The 15,237-nt window shown below is 38.9% G+C and overlaps 1 protein-coding gene across 5 annotated transcripts in view; it reads right to left on the bottom strand.

The window, feature by feature from the left end:
* Positions 1 to 15,237, bottom strand: part of Shroom4 (shroom family member 4) — a 205,864-nt gene that overhangs the window by 11,451 nt on the left and 179,176 nt on the right. For all 5 annotated transcript variants that reach the window (XM_076561852.1, XM_006995406.4, XM_076561850.1 and 2 more), the window contains one exon: positions 4,385 to 5,233. In XM_076561852.1, coding sequence (XP_076417967.1) covers positions 4,385 to 5,233 — 849 coding nt within the window. The remainder of the gene's footprint in view (positions 1 to 4,384; positions 5,234 to 15,237) is intronic.

Below are 15,237 nucleotides of genomic sequence, written 5' to 3' on the forward strand. Positions count from 1 at the left end.
TGCCACACCTGCTTGAAATGGCCACTCCACTGTAGATGTCCCATAGCAAAGTGTGACCTCAGCCATGGTCACCATTTTGAAGGCTGGGATTTGCATCCCTGCCAAAAATTTGTCACAGCCCATCTTATCTCTCATGAGCTCTCTGATACTGCCTCTTGTAGGGCAACCCTTTGGCCTGAGAATGGACAGTATCCCTCCACTTCCAGAATATTCTCACTGGCCCCAGCCTCCTGCATGGTTGCAGAACCAAATGAGGAGGATGAAACCAGTGACACCCAGGGCTTGACTGGTATAGCAACAGATCCTGTTGCCTTGGGTTCACTGAAGGTTTCTCAGACCCTGTTGCCTTGGGTTCACTGAAGGCTTCTCAGAGCCCCAGCCAGTGGAAGAGAATTTCTCCCCAGGAAAGAAATTGTTCTGACTCTACCCTGGCTTGGATTTGTACTCTTCTGCCAATAAAGCTTCTTGTCTAGTGGGAAAAGGGGGAAGTGAAGGCTATAATGTCAGGTTTCAGTAATGGAGGAGTGAACAATTCTGCCCAGGGTTTATGCAAGGGCAAAGTCCTCTCTCTCTCCCTCCGCACCCCCCCTCTCTCTATGTGTGTGTGTGTGTGTGTGTGTGTGTGTGTGTGTGTGTGTGTGTGTGTGTGTGTGTATGTATATGTGTATATATACATATATATATATATATATATATACACATATACGTGTATATATATATGTGTATATGTGTATATATATATGTGTATATATACATATATATATATATGTGTATATATATATGTGTATATATACATATATATATATACATATACGTGTACACACACACACACACACACACACACACACACACACACATTCCCTTTGCCTAGCAGCTACTCCTACCATCCACCTGTCTGTGTCTCTAGCCCTTCCTAACCTCTAGCTGTTTGAAAAGGAAAATAGGAGAAACTCATTAGTCATTTTTGCAGCTATTTGTAGCTCTTAGATAAAGGTCAAATATAATAGCTAAAAAAGCTCCACAGCTATTTACTGATTCATGCTATGCTGTCTCTTAATTCATCACACAAAGGCAACCTGGGCATGCCAATAATCCTCATTCTAGAGACATTTATTTTGCATGGAGGGTTTCAAGCTTAGAACTATAATACTGATCTATATATGCAGTGCTTGCTATACCCCAGAAACTGTCCCAAGACAGGTAACACACATGTGCATAGCACACACATGTGCACATATGGACACTCACAACTGAATGCTCATCATAACCACTTTACAGACAGGAAACATGAAGAACCAAGAGGTAAAATTACATTCCCCAGGTCATCTGCCAATAAGCTACACACCAATGTTTTCTCCTTTGGCAACCTGACTCCACATTTGTGCTTTTATCCTTTATATTATGTGATAGTGACAAACGAACAACTTGATACTCTACAAACCCCCTATTCATAAAGGCCTTTTGAGCTGGACTATGCCTTTGATATCAGAGAAGAGAGAATATTCTGGAGGGAATGCAAAGACATGAACTTTGAGAAATCCTACTTTTAAGAATTTTTAAGAATGGTACACATCAATGCTGAGTCAGAAACTGTAATGATCAAAACTCATGTGCTCCATGGAAAGTCAGTTCCTCAGCAGATACAGCCCTACACCCGTGTTACAGTAGATCATATTAAGCACTGTGCTCTAGGGTACTTTTCCTCATTACCCTCATGAACAGGAAAGTGATTACAAGAAATCTATAGGAAACTAATCTGAATTGAAAAGTAAACATTAAATGTAAGATCAGAACCTTCCATTGAGCATTGAGAGAATGTGCTTAGAGTTTGCAAAGCAAACTAGATGTATACTAGCATTGGTTATTAGCCTGGAGCAACGCTTGATAATTTCCATGACTTCCCTCCATATGTGTTACGAATTTGTAACTAAAAAGAAAATTTGTGGTAAAGATATACTGTGGCTTAGCACGGCTGAACTTTGGATGTCTTTATTGCATCTCGCATTGCAAACCTTACATGTCTGCTGGCCTCAACACTATCTATCTTGTACTGTCCTCAGGTCTGAAGAGAATCGACTTCAGGACCCGAGGTACTGAAATGACACTGTGGGCAATGTGTTAGACTGTCTGTGATCTTGTGAGACAGTTACACTTCCTTCCTTAGCTTCACTTTTCTCTTCGGAAGGTGGAGGGGCGGAATTACAACTCTTCCTTAGGTTTGTTGGGGGAGACTAAATCAAGACCCTAATCAACCCTTCCGAAATTTAAAATACTTCCACTACACCTGACCTCTCAAACTCCACAACTTAGTAGCCCAGCACACTGTCGAGTGTCAGTGGCTTCTCTCTCACTGAAGGGCTGACTGCCTCTGCTGCTCCCCAGCACCACTAAAGGTTATTGTACAGACTCTTGCTAGCTTGGGAAAAGGTCAACACTCCCTCACCTTAAAATGCCAATACTGCTAAGTGCATGTTGCTTTTGGATCATTGTAAACCCTAAGAAAGAGTACATCACATGCCAGGAATTATCTGTCCATGAAAATACTTAAAATCATGCTCAGCACATCATAAACAGGTGGGAAACTTCAGCTACTATGGAAATGATGCTCTTCCTTAAATCTTTATCATCTGAAGGAACATTTAGAATTGATTTTTTGCAACTAGAAGCCAAGGCTGTATGCAAATGAATGCATTCCCTTGCAGCCTATAATTCATCACAAACCAATGGCTGGAGCAGGTCATCTGATGTTTAGCAATAGTGATTTCTTTCTCAGTGGCCCAGGTGTCAGGACAATAAAGGTTCCTAAAGGCAGGAAGTCCATAGCCTAGAACTGCTACTTCTGGCACACATTACCCTCTAAGAGAGAGGATAATGCTGTAAAGCCCCAGCCAACTGGAAGAATAAGCCTGTGTGAGAGAGGTTGCAGAATGAGAAGAAGAAGAGGAAGAGGATGAGGAGGGGGAGGGGGAGGAGGACAAGGATGAGGACGTGGACGACGAGGACGACGTGGACGACGAGGACAAGGTTGCTGCAGATGCCTGGATTTAGAGGCAGATAGATCTGGATTTGAGTCTTTGCTGCACAATACTGAATTAATTAGTCCCTTATTTTGCTCAACTTCAGCTACCTCATTTGTCAAATGGAGATGATAATGGCCAACAGGGATGTTGGGAAGAATAACTTAAATAATGTACATTAAATGCCAGGCAGTGTCTGGCACATAGAAAGTGCTTAATTGAAAACTTATTTGATTATCTATTTAGCCTTTTGAAATATTAGTTCAGTGCCTACTATCTGCCAGGTAACCTTTCAATCTCGCAGCTGTAATACATAACAAGCACAACACAGCTAGTTTCTGCAACACATTTTCCAGTTGCAATAAGGCAGCTTGAGAAGTCGCCACATGTGGTCTGCTAAGGGCTTCTCACAGAGCCCAGGAGCTGGGCTTTATAAATGCTTTCCTTATGGCACCTCAGAGAACTGCTCAATCAGCTCCAGATAACCAAGTAACACGATTAGCCTGTCCATAAAAGTCACATAAACAAGGTACTTCTAATAGCAGCTCCTCCCAGGCAAGATCCTGCTATAAAAAGATTTAAAGAAAGCAATTAGGGGACACCTGTCTGCTCATCCCCAGTGGAGCTCTGAAGGAGGGGAGGCAGAGCTAAGAAGCCAGGCACTGAGCAATGGAGATCATGGTGCTTCTGTTCGGGAGCGAAAAGGACAGACACACACTGGGGTGCACAGATGAGCATTGACATAGAAGTCAATGGCAGTTCGCAATCCTGTTTTGATCTCTCAGCCCAGCCAGCTCACCCTGTCAACGACTGCCTACTGTCTGGCAAAGCAAATGTGAAGCAGCAGCGAAACAAGAGGGTGGAGAAAGTGGAGGAGACAAAGAATGCCCTTAGCTGTTGCAAGGAATTATCAGGCCATAAGTACCTAGCTCCAGCCACACCTTTCTTCTGGGGTTGGGGGAAGAATTCAGATGCCCAGGCTACTTTGTTAGAGCAGACAGGAGCGAGGTGTCAGAAAAGGCCTAGGTAGGACAGGCAAAGAACGCTTTATGCTTTCATGATCGGGGGATCAGATATTGATGTATACCTTAAAGATACATAGAGAAGCAACAGCGTACTTTCCTAATGATAAGGATAAAACCTTGAACTCCATTTCCTGAGTACCTACTTGTACCAAGTGTCTATTTATGTCCTTTACATGCACTATCTTAACAGTCAGAACTAGGGAGAACAGGTACCTTATCATGCCTGTTTTCTAGGTAAGAAAAGTGAGGATCATTGTTAGACAGTTGCTAAGTAGTAGGGGTGAAATCCAATTCATGCTGCTGGCTGCTTTCTGGGACCCAATGTCTTTTGCAAACACTTACTTTGGGGTCACAGTAGCTTCCTGCTCAGTTGTCCTCCACAGTCCATGAGCGCCATAATAGCAAGGAGGTTGAGCTTTCTCAGGCTGGGCTCCAATGTGGCCCCTTACTGGGGGCACAAAACCACTGGGATGCAGAGCAAAGGTCTCTTGCTCTAGGAGATGCTGTGGACCCTGCCTTGAGGCCTCCAGGTGGCCCATCTTCAGGGGCTGTGGCTGCTCCAAGCCCTCATCTGGATTAGGGGCACGGGAACCAGTGGTTTCTGAACTAAAATACTGGGGTGGTAGGTCTTCCTCTTTTTCTCCCTCCTCCTCCCGCTCTTGCTCCTTCTCCTCCTCTACTTCCTCTTCTTCTTCATCACACCTCTGTTGCTGCTGTTGCTTCTGCTTCTGCTGTTGCAGCTGCAGCTGCTGCATCTGCTGCTGCTGCTGCTGCTGCTGCTGTTGCTGCTGCTGGGCTGCACGGAAGAGCCTATATTTTTCCCAGTTGGGAGGAGGAGGACGAGGGGGAGGAAAAGCCTTCTTTCGGGCCCCAAGGAGCTCTGGCTGAGTCTCATTGCTTTTAGTAAATGGTTCCCTCTGAGGCTTCCCCCAGGCCTGGGTGGTTTGAGGCTCTAAGCTGATGTGACTCTCTGAGAAGGCTCGGCTTCGCAGTGGGCGGGGCATGGAGGCAACAGAACTCCCATCTTCATAAACTGAAGACTCCTCTGCTTTGTTCAAGGCAAGTTTGAAGTCTCCAAGAAGGTCAAGAGAAGAGATTGCTCGGTAGTTTGACAAGTCCAGTGCTGGGTTCTCAAGGCAAGGATGGAAGGGAGTAGACCATGAAAAGCTGGCCTTAGAATGAGCCATTTCCCTGCAAAACAGCAGATAAGCGTTGACCAAGACAAGCATGAGGTGGATGGGCCCATATTTTGGATGACATAATTTCTGCAAAGTTAAAATGGCTACAAAATTCTAATATCTGCAGTAAATGTAATGACCATGGTGATAACAATATAATAATGGAGACAATGACACTTTTTGTGCATAAGCTAAGTACTAAACACTAGAGGAGTGCTTCTCACCCTTCCAAATGCTGCAACCCTTTAAGACAGACCCTTTAATACATGTTGTGGTGACACCCAACCATGAAATTATTTCATTACTATTTCATAACTGTAAATTTGCCACTGTTATAAATCATAATGTAAATCTGATATGCAGACCCCCAAAGGGGTCATGACCCACAGGATGAGAACCACAGCACTTTCAAGGTTTTTTTCCATGTTCAAAGTTATTTGCTCCTTACAATAAACCTGGGAGGTAGTTCTTATAGTTTGGATTTTATAGTTTTGGAAACTGAGACATAGTCAGGATAAATAACTTGTCCAGGGTTATCAAGGTTATGTGGTAGAGCTAGGATTTGAACTTGAACTGTTTAGCCAAAGTCTAAATACACACATAGCACCTCAGTCTGTTTATGGCACTCAGACTGGTTTTCCTGCTTTCGTTGATGATTTCTTGCTCTTTTTTTTACTATGAAAAGTTTCTAGTGTCTACAAATATACAGCGATTTCCATAATGAACATCCACATTCCCACTTACTACCCAGAATCAGCACAATTTAATACTTTACTATCAAAAGTTCATGAATTTTTCTTGTCTCACTCCTCACTTCCATTTTCCTACTGCCTATTTGATGCAAGATAGATTATAAATGAATTCCATATAACTTCTCTGTTCTTACATGTGTAATAAAAATACTAAATAAGCTGTTCACAAGTATCTGTCACTTTTGGTTAAAAATATTTCCTTCTGATACATTACAACCTGAAATTTCAAAAAGAACCATTAAATTATAGGCTTTTCTGAAAAATTTCAAAAGTGGATAGACTATTCTGTTACCAAAAAATTGAGGATAGGGTAAAGAAGGATTAATAATGTGAGCAGATGTGAACTCACAGAGGTAGAAGCAGCAAGCACAGGGCCTAGACGGGTACCCTGCACCAGGTCCTCTGTGTATATAAATATGGCTTCCAGTTTAGGGTTTTTATGAGATTCCAGAGTGTGAGAATGAGTGGGTATCTGACTCTTGTGCCTTCTCTTGGGCTCTTTTCCTTCTATTGGTTTGTCTTGTCCAACTTTGATAGGATGGTTTTGTTTTATCTTATTATATTCTATTTTGTTATATTAAAATTAATGAATGAACGAATGAATGAATGTAAATCTAGGCACTAGTGTAAAGGCTAACAACTGAACTGTCACTTATACCCACTGGAAGAGAGAAAATCAGTTTTCTCCATAAAGTGGCACTGGGTATATCAACTACTCTTAGGGGAGGCCTCATGGTTGGGGCAGTTGACCAGCATGTAATGGACTCCACAGTTGTGTGATTTCATTTGGCTATAGTTTGTTTTTGTTGGGGGAGTGGTAGCTTGATTTTATTTTGTTTTCTTTATTTTGAGGGGTTTTGTTGTTGTATTGAGTTTTTGCTTGTTTTTTTTTTTCTTTTTTTTGAGAAAGAACTTAAAGTTGGGTGGGTAGAGAGGAGAAGAGGACCTGGAAGAAGTTGGGAGAGGGGAAGAATATAGTCAAAATATATTTAAATTAAAAATAAATATATATAAAGGTTAAACATCTTATAAGACAATTGTAAGTACAAGTATCTTATAGGTTAACAGAACCAATCAGTAAATTTAGAAATAAGGCAAACTAGCCAGGCATGGTGGCACACACCTTTAATCCCAGCATGCAGGAGGCAGAAACAGGTGGATCTCTGTGAGTTTGAGGCCAGCCTGGTTTACATAGTGAATTCCAAGATACCCAGGACTATATATATTAGAGATATCCTGTCTCAAATAAAGATAAGGAATAAAATAGACTATAAAAACATCATCTATATAAAACAAGGAGATAAAAATTATTCAGTAAATTTTTGAGACAACTTTTGATCGGTGCTATATATGTGAATATATACTTAATATTCTATGTTATATATTTGTATAAATAAGACAAAAATGAAATTTAAAATATGATCTCTCCTAGGAAAAATAATATTCTTTTAAGTTATAAAAGATAATCTCCAAAGACAAAGTCTAGGTACTTTGACTATTTATAAAATGTCAAACTTCCACATGGTAAGATTTATCAAAATGAAATGACATCTTTTCAGCTGATTATAAAGAGGTAAACTCTTTAAACTTATGATCTTGTTTCCTATGGTAGCCTGTGAGCAATCAACATCATGCTGAGTCCTGTCTACTGCCAGGAAATTCCCAGGGTTCAATTAGATCAGCAGAGAGACTATGCATTCAACAGTCATGACGATGGCTGAGACTATTTCTTTAAAAATAACAGTACACATAATGCTAACTAAGCTTAGAGAAAATGGAAACAAAACATCATTCCCTTCATCACTGGTTCCTATATGAATCAGAAATTCATACCCACATATCTTCACTCTTCTCATGTGGGTTTTAGACTACCTGTAGACTCCTAATGCACAAATTATCCAATTCAGCATAGCCTCTCAAGGAATAAAATAAAAACAAAAAGTAGTGAGTGGACAGCAAAAGGATGGAAGATATATATCAGATAGAGAGGACCTTCCTGATGACCCTATTTATTAGTCTTAATTACTCTGATTCTACTTTGTATTCCATCCTCTCCCAAAATACCATAATGCTAACAATTTGGATATATGATATAGTTCTAATTACACTAAATCTTTCTCTTTCTCCCCCCTCATTTTTTAGGTGCGAGCACATGCATATATACATATACATATATATCTGTCCCAGCCTGTGTGTGTGTATGTGTATGAGAGACAGAGTCATGTTATATAGTCCAGGCTGGCTTTAAACTTGAAATCTTCCTTTGTCAGCCACATAAGAACTAGCATATCTTGTTATACCCAGAAGCCCTGAATCTTTATGTAAAAAAATAAACATAGAATCAAACATCATAAGAAAACTGTAGGTAATGTAAAGTCAAACAAATAAAGTCAGAAACAAATTTAAGACTGTTTCAATTTACAACTAAAATTAAAATAAGAGAAACTCTAACAAAGGCTATACTTTCTTTTCAGGACCCCAGTGAATATTTTTAATTGCCTATATATTGAGCCAGAGGCAATACAGACCACATGCTCTAATCATAATTCAGTAATACTTGAAATTAATTCCAAAAATGAAAGATGAAAATGTATAGTATATAGAAAACAAACAGGAAAACTTTTCCACTTTAGATAAAAGAAGAAATCTGAAACTTAGGATATCTAGAAACCATCAGAAGCCAGAGGACATACTTCACTAAAGTGGTAGTTCAAGGAAAATTTATAGCTCTCAACACTTACATTAAAAGATGACCTTGGAACACTCAGCCCTAAATGGGATGCCTCCATCAAATCCCTCCCCTCAGAGCTCAGGGAGCCCCACAGGAGAGGAGGCAGAAAGTGTGAGAGCCAGAGGGGATGGAGGACAACAGGAGAGCAAGGCCCTCCGAATCAACATGAGCAAAGCCCATATGAACTCACAGAGACTAGAGCAGCATGCACAGTCTGCACCAGGTCCTCCGTGTGTTTATTATGGCTTCCAGTTTAGTGTTTGTATGGGATTCAGGTGTGTGCTTTCTCCTGACTCTCGTGCCTTCTCTTGGGCTTTTTCCTTGTGCTGGTTTGTCTTGTTCAACTTCTATATGAAAGTTTTGTTTTATCTTACTATATTTTATTTATTTAATTTTGTTATATTCTATTATTATCCCTTAATGGCCTGTTCTTTTCTAATGAGAGACAGAAAGGGAGGGAAAGTCAGGAGGAACTGGGAGGAGTAGAGGGAGGGGCAACTATAATCAGGATATATTGTGTGAGAGAAGAATCTATTTCCAATAAAAGGAAGAAAAGATAATGCCAAAGTAAAATAAACAAATTAAGTACTCAATTGACAAATTCTTAAAAAGAGAATCTAAAAACTGATCCAAACAAAGCAGAAAATATTAAAACAAGTAGCAGAAATGAATATAGTAGAAAATAAATGCTATAACTAATAATGAAAGATAAAAATGGAGGGGTATATGGAAGGGTTTGGAGGGGGAAAGGAAGGGGAAATGATAGAATTATAATCTCAAAATAAAAGAAATTAAATTTTATTTATTTATTTTTTAGGGAATATTCTTTTTTTAATTTTAAATTTATTTTACATACCAAACACAGTTTCCCCTCCTTCCTCTCCTCTCATTACCTCTCCCCACCTCCCTTCTACTCTCCCCATCCCCTCCTCCTCTGTCTCCATTCAGAAAGGGTAAGGCCTCCCATGGGAGTCAACACAGAACCTTCATCCAGTAACTGATAGAAGCAGATGCAGAAATCTACAACCAAGAAATTAAATTTTAAAAAGAAAAAATGAAATAGTAAAATTGATAAACCATTTACTAATCAAATAGAATACTCCCAATTGTTCTATCTTACTAACAAACAAGATAAAAATTTCTCATACTTTATAGCTTTAAGTCAAGAATCAAAACTAAATTGCAGAGACAGAGCAGCGCCTCGGAGAGCCCGTGTGTCTGTGTCTTGCTTTAACAGTGTTTAGACGGAACAGACCCAAGGGACTCCCTCATGTTAGCTTCCATCCGCTTTTCAGTCTCTCCAGCCGCAGTCTCTGGGACCATCTCCCAGCTGCTTTTGGCTCCTAGAACCAGCCAGCACCATCTCTTCGCTGTTAACTGCACACTATGTATCAGCCATGACCTCCCCAGGTTCATCAGAACTATTCCACCGAAGTGGAGACTGCAGTGAACCGCCTGATCAACTTGCACCTGTGGGCCTCCTATACCTACCTACCTCTCTCTGGGCTACTATTTTGATTGGAGTGGCATGGCTCTGGAGGGTGTAGGCCACTTCTGCAAATTGGCCGGGGAGAAGCGTGAGGGCGCCCAGCAGCTCCTCAAGATGCAGAACGATTGTGGGAGCCGCACATTCTTCCAGGATGTGCAGAAGCCATCTCAGGATGAGTGGGGTAAAGCCTAGGAGGCCATGAAAGCTGCCTTGGCCCTAGAGAAGAACCTGAACCAGGCTCTCTTAGATCTTCATTCCCTGGCTTCTGCTTGCACAGATCCTCACCTCTGTGACTTTCTGGAAAACCACTTCCTGGATGAGGAGGTGAAGCTCATCAAAAAGACTGAACCACCTGATGAAACTCTGCAGGGTGGCTGGGCCACAGCCAGCACAGACTGGTGTGCTTAGCCATCCCTGGATGAGGACCTCTTTGAGAGGCTCACTCTCAAGCATGACTAGAAGGCCTTGCCTTCCAAGGGGCTCCCTCTTCTGCTCTGCACTGGCCAGCCTCAGGACCTTCACTTGAACATCTTGAGCCAACTAGGCAGCTTTGTAACCACCCTGGAGCCCCTCCCAAGTCCTAGACCAAGTAAAAATAAAGATTTTTGAAATAGTAAAAAAAAATTGCAGATTTCAATTTGTAAAATATATAAATGCAATGTTATGAATGGTGAAATAAGTATGGATACAGAATAAATGAAAACAGTAAGAATACCTTTTGATATAACCATTTGGAAAACTAAGGGCAATTTCTTAAGAAACCAGCAACTACCAACACTGACTAATTGGAAAAGAGACTATACTCATTAGTTATCACAGAAAAAAAAATCAAAGGACTTAACCAAAGGTACAGAATCACACAGTTTTGTGCTGTTATGCCAACCTTCGAGAAACATACACCACTAATATTATGTATACTTTCTAGACTCTGAAATCTAGATAAGATAGAAGAGACCCAATTCCAACAACTAAGAAATATAGAAACAAACAGTAGAGACAAGTCTCATCTAAGACTTTATATATGTAAACTTAAAGTATTAGTGAACAGAATCTAGGAGAATGTTAAAAAAAAGACTATACCATAAACTTGGATGCTCATCTTAGAAATTAAGATCTCATTTCTAATAAGAAAATCTATTCATATAGCCGGGCGGTGGTGGCGCACGCCTTTAATCCCAGCACTCGGGAGGCAGAGCCAGGCGGATCTCTGTGAGTTCGAGGCCAGCCTGGGCTACAGAGTGAGTTCCAGGAAAGGTGCAAAGCTACACAGAGAAACCCTGTCTCGAAAAACCAAAAAAAAAAAAAAATCTATTCATATAATTGACAATACTAATAAATCAAAAGACAAATGTTATAAAACAGTCTCCCTGATCCTAAAACATATTTGATTACAATTATCAAACCTTTCTAGAGTTAAAAAGCAACTAGCAGGAAAATGTAACTAGTTCTATAAAGTTATCATTGTTATACCCAGGGCTTCATGCATGTTAGGCAAGTGCTTTATCACTGAGCTACACCCCCAGCTCAGCAAAACAGTAGAGACATTCCTATGAAAATTGGGAACAAGAGAAACTGCCCACTAGTACTTAATATTGTTCTGAAAATGCTGATATGAGATTTGACATGATGAACATGTAATCAGTGAAAGGTGGTATTATGCATTGATGATATAATTTATCTGAAAATTCATGATAATTGAAAATATAATACCAACAGTAAGAAAATTCAGTTAGGTATCAAGGTATAAAATGAATGTATAGAAACCAACAACTTTTGGTTGCATGCAACCAAAATTATGCATGCAACAATTAGAAAATATAATGGAGGGCAAGATCATAATCGGCATAGCAATTAAAAAGATAAACTATGAATAAACTTAAACAAGAAATATTTGGGGCTTATATGCAGAAAACTTTAAAAACTCTATTGAGGGACATAAAACAATATGTACATAAATGAAAAGACATACACTGTAAAGACATCAAGTTTACCCAAATTAATATAAAAACTTAATGAGTCCAATGAAATTACCAGCAGATGGGATTTTTGAAAGATTCTTCTAAATATTATTTGGGACAATAAAATTGTAGTGATTACCATGAACAGTAGCAAAGAGTTGTGAGGGAGAAGGAGTCTTACCAACTGTGAAATATGCCCTGAAGATACAGTGAATAAGGCACTCTGACAAACAGAAAGTGGATTCATGGTATAAAATATAGAATACTGGTTGGAAGTGTAGCACCTGTAATCCCAGCATTTGGGAAGGAGGCTGAGGAAGGTGGATTTCCAGGAGTCCAAGGCCAACCTGGGTTACAAAGCAAGACTCTCTCTCTAAATATTTAAACAAGCAATAAAAATGACAAAACCCATAGAATGCTAAACTGGTTCAAACACATGTGAAGTTAGCTCATTATAACCTAAGCTAGGAAAGATGACTCATTTGCATACAGTTTTGGAACAAATAAGATAGTCACCAGTGATAAGGTTAAACCTTCATATCCCTCTTTCCAATCAAGTTCATGTCTATATATATATATATATATATATATATATATATATATATATAAAATTTCAAATGTAAAAAAGACATTATGATAAATTCTAGAGGAAAACAGAAAACACAAGCGAAACTTTAATCCTAAGATTAAATTCTAATGTAAGTCACTAAATATAGATGTAATCAAACAGAGGTGATAATTTTGATTTCCCCCAAATTAAAAATTCATGATAAGAAAAATATCAGAGACAAAATGAAAAGGTGATGATATACTGAGAAAATCTGTTTGTTTTATGTATGCATGAAGTATACTTACTAATCCACAATAGAAACCAGCAACACAACAGAGGAGAAAAGGTATGCAGTTCATAACAAAAGGAGGATGTCTTCCCAACCTCACAGAAAATGCTCAAGCACATGTAAACTTATAACTATATACAAATGATAATGAACCATTTTAAAATGAAAATTAAAGAATTTGTAAGGGTATAGGAAAAATAGGTGATCTCACACACTGTTGGTGGAAGTATAAATTGGTGTCATTTTTTCAAAAGCCATTTGTAAAGAAAGAAGAGTCAACATTGATTATCCTTTGACCCAGCAATTCAATTTCTAGGGATTTTTACATATATATATATATATATATATATATATATATATATATATATATATATTCTATGTTTTTATTTTAACATGAACCCTGTTGGATTACATAAGGATATTCATTATAGCTTTGTGTATAATCACAAGGATGGAAATATTTTAAATACCTTCCTATAGGAATTAAAGTAAAATAAGAAGAGCTAAATATGGAGTACTATATAGCTGCTCAAAGTAATTCAATAGATCTGTATTCAATTTACACAAAAATCTATAGAACTATCATAAAAGTAAAAAGGCAAGATATAGAATCAGGTGTATATAATAAATAGACACTAGTTTTTTGGTACATAAGGAATGTCTAAGTGTTTGGTGAGGTGCTGTATTGATGGATCAAAGTAAGGTCCTTCTAATGTGTGTGAGTATGTAATATGTGAGAGCAAGTATATGATATGCTTGGAAGTAATATTTTTTATTAAGTCTATTCTACGTATAATCAATATACATCTATAAAAAGTGAGCATAGAAATCCAAAATAATTAGCAACATTCAAATTGAACATAAGGCATAAAATTGACATTATACACTTCCCTGCCTGGAGCTTAAAGTATTCAGAAAACAGACCCCTTGCTGTGTTTGATAAGGGTCCTTAAAGATCCTGCCACTCAAACACTTCCTATATTCCTTGTCTGTATATATTCTGTTGCCTTTACATCCCATTCTCTTTCCTTCCTTCCTGTGACTTGTCAAATTCATATTTAATTCTCACTTTCCCAAGGAAGTAGTTTTTGATTCTCCACTCCTGCAAGTATAGGGCAAGTGGGCAGTCTCAGAATCCATCGAACTTCCTAATACAGTACTACTTAGTTGCTTGCCCCTTAAATATGATCATTATCAAGGTGAAAGCCATGTCATGTTCACTACCACATATCATCAGTAACCAGTATGGTGTCTATGCACAGCAGGTACTTGGTAATTTCTTTATGACTATGGTAAAATAAAAGCTCATCTATTGTCCTTTAGCCCCAAGGGCAAAGTCACTAAGCAAAGGGAGCAATAAATAATAGTAAATCAGAGAGTAGCTTCCAACTTCTCTATAATCTAATTGAGGTGTGTACATGTGTATTAGTTTATGGCTGTGTTTGCAGAGCAAACATACTAAACAAATTAAATAGTTTTTGAAGTGATGTAGGCTAATATAAATTATCAATTTTATCAACCACATAATGCTTTCTAACTTTATTACTGGACTGATATCTGCTATGGCACTTCTAATGAGGTAGTTGGAGCATCTCTGCTGTGATTAGCCTTTAAGTCTGGTGAAGGCCTTCCTTAGCTACACATCTCAAAAAACAAGGTGCTTCCACAAGATACTACTTCCTACTTGCTATGCTATGGATCTGGAATGGGCCCCCCTAGGCTTGTTTACAAGTTTGATGCTATTAGGAGCTGGTAAAAATATTTAGAGGTGGGAACCAATTGGAAGGCTTAGGTCTTTGGGCATGTTCCCTCAGAGGAAACTGCAGGGCTCTTCTATTTAGTTTTACACCCAAACATGAGATGAACAAGCCTTCTCTACTATGTTCTCTAGCTATCAAGTACAGGTGCAAAGCAATGGAGCCAGTGGTCACTTGTGGGAACCTTCAAAACTGAGCCAAAATAAAAACCTATCCATTTCCCAATACTTGGTACCTAATGCCTGCTGACTGGTGAGATATTGATAAACGCCTTGGTATTTTCGTGGGTCCCTTCTCCTTCATTGTGATGGAGAGGTCTGTATTTTCAGAAAAATTAAGTCATCTTTCTACTGTAGCTACACTTTAAAACACTTGGTACTACTTTTTCATACTGGACCCTAACAACCTAACTGTTTTGTTTTTGTCTAGGTCATTTCATTGTTTTTTTTTTTAAGCCTCTAGTATTAGGCTCCATAGTACTTCACTTATAT

This window comes from Peromyscus maniculatus, chromosome X (assembly GCF_049852395.1).
Source record: "Peromyscus maniculatus bairdii isolate BWxNUB_F1_BW_parent chromosome X, HU_Pman_BW_mat_3.1, whole genome shotgun sequence".
NCBI lineage: Eukaryota > Metazoa > Chordata > Mammalia > Rodentia > Cricetidae > Peromyscus > Peromyscus maniculatus.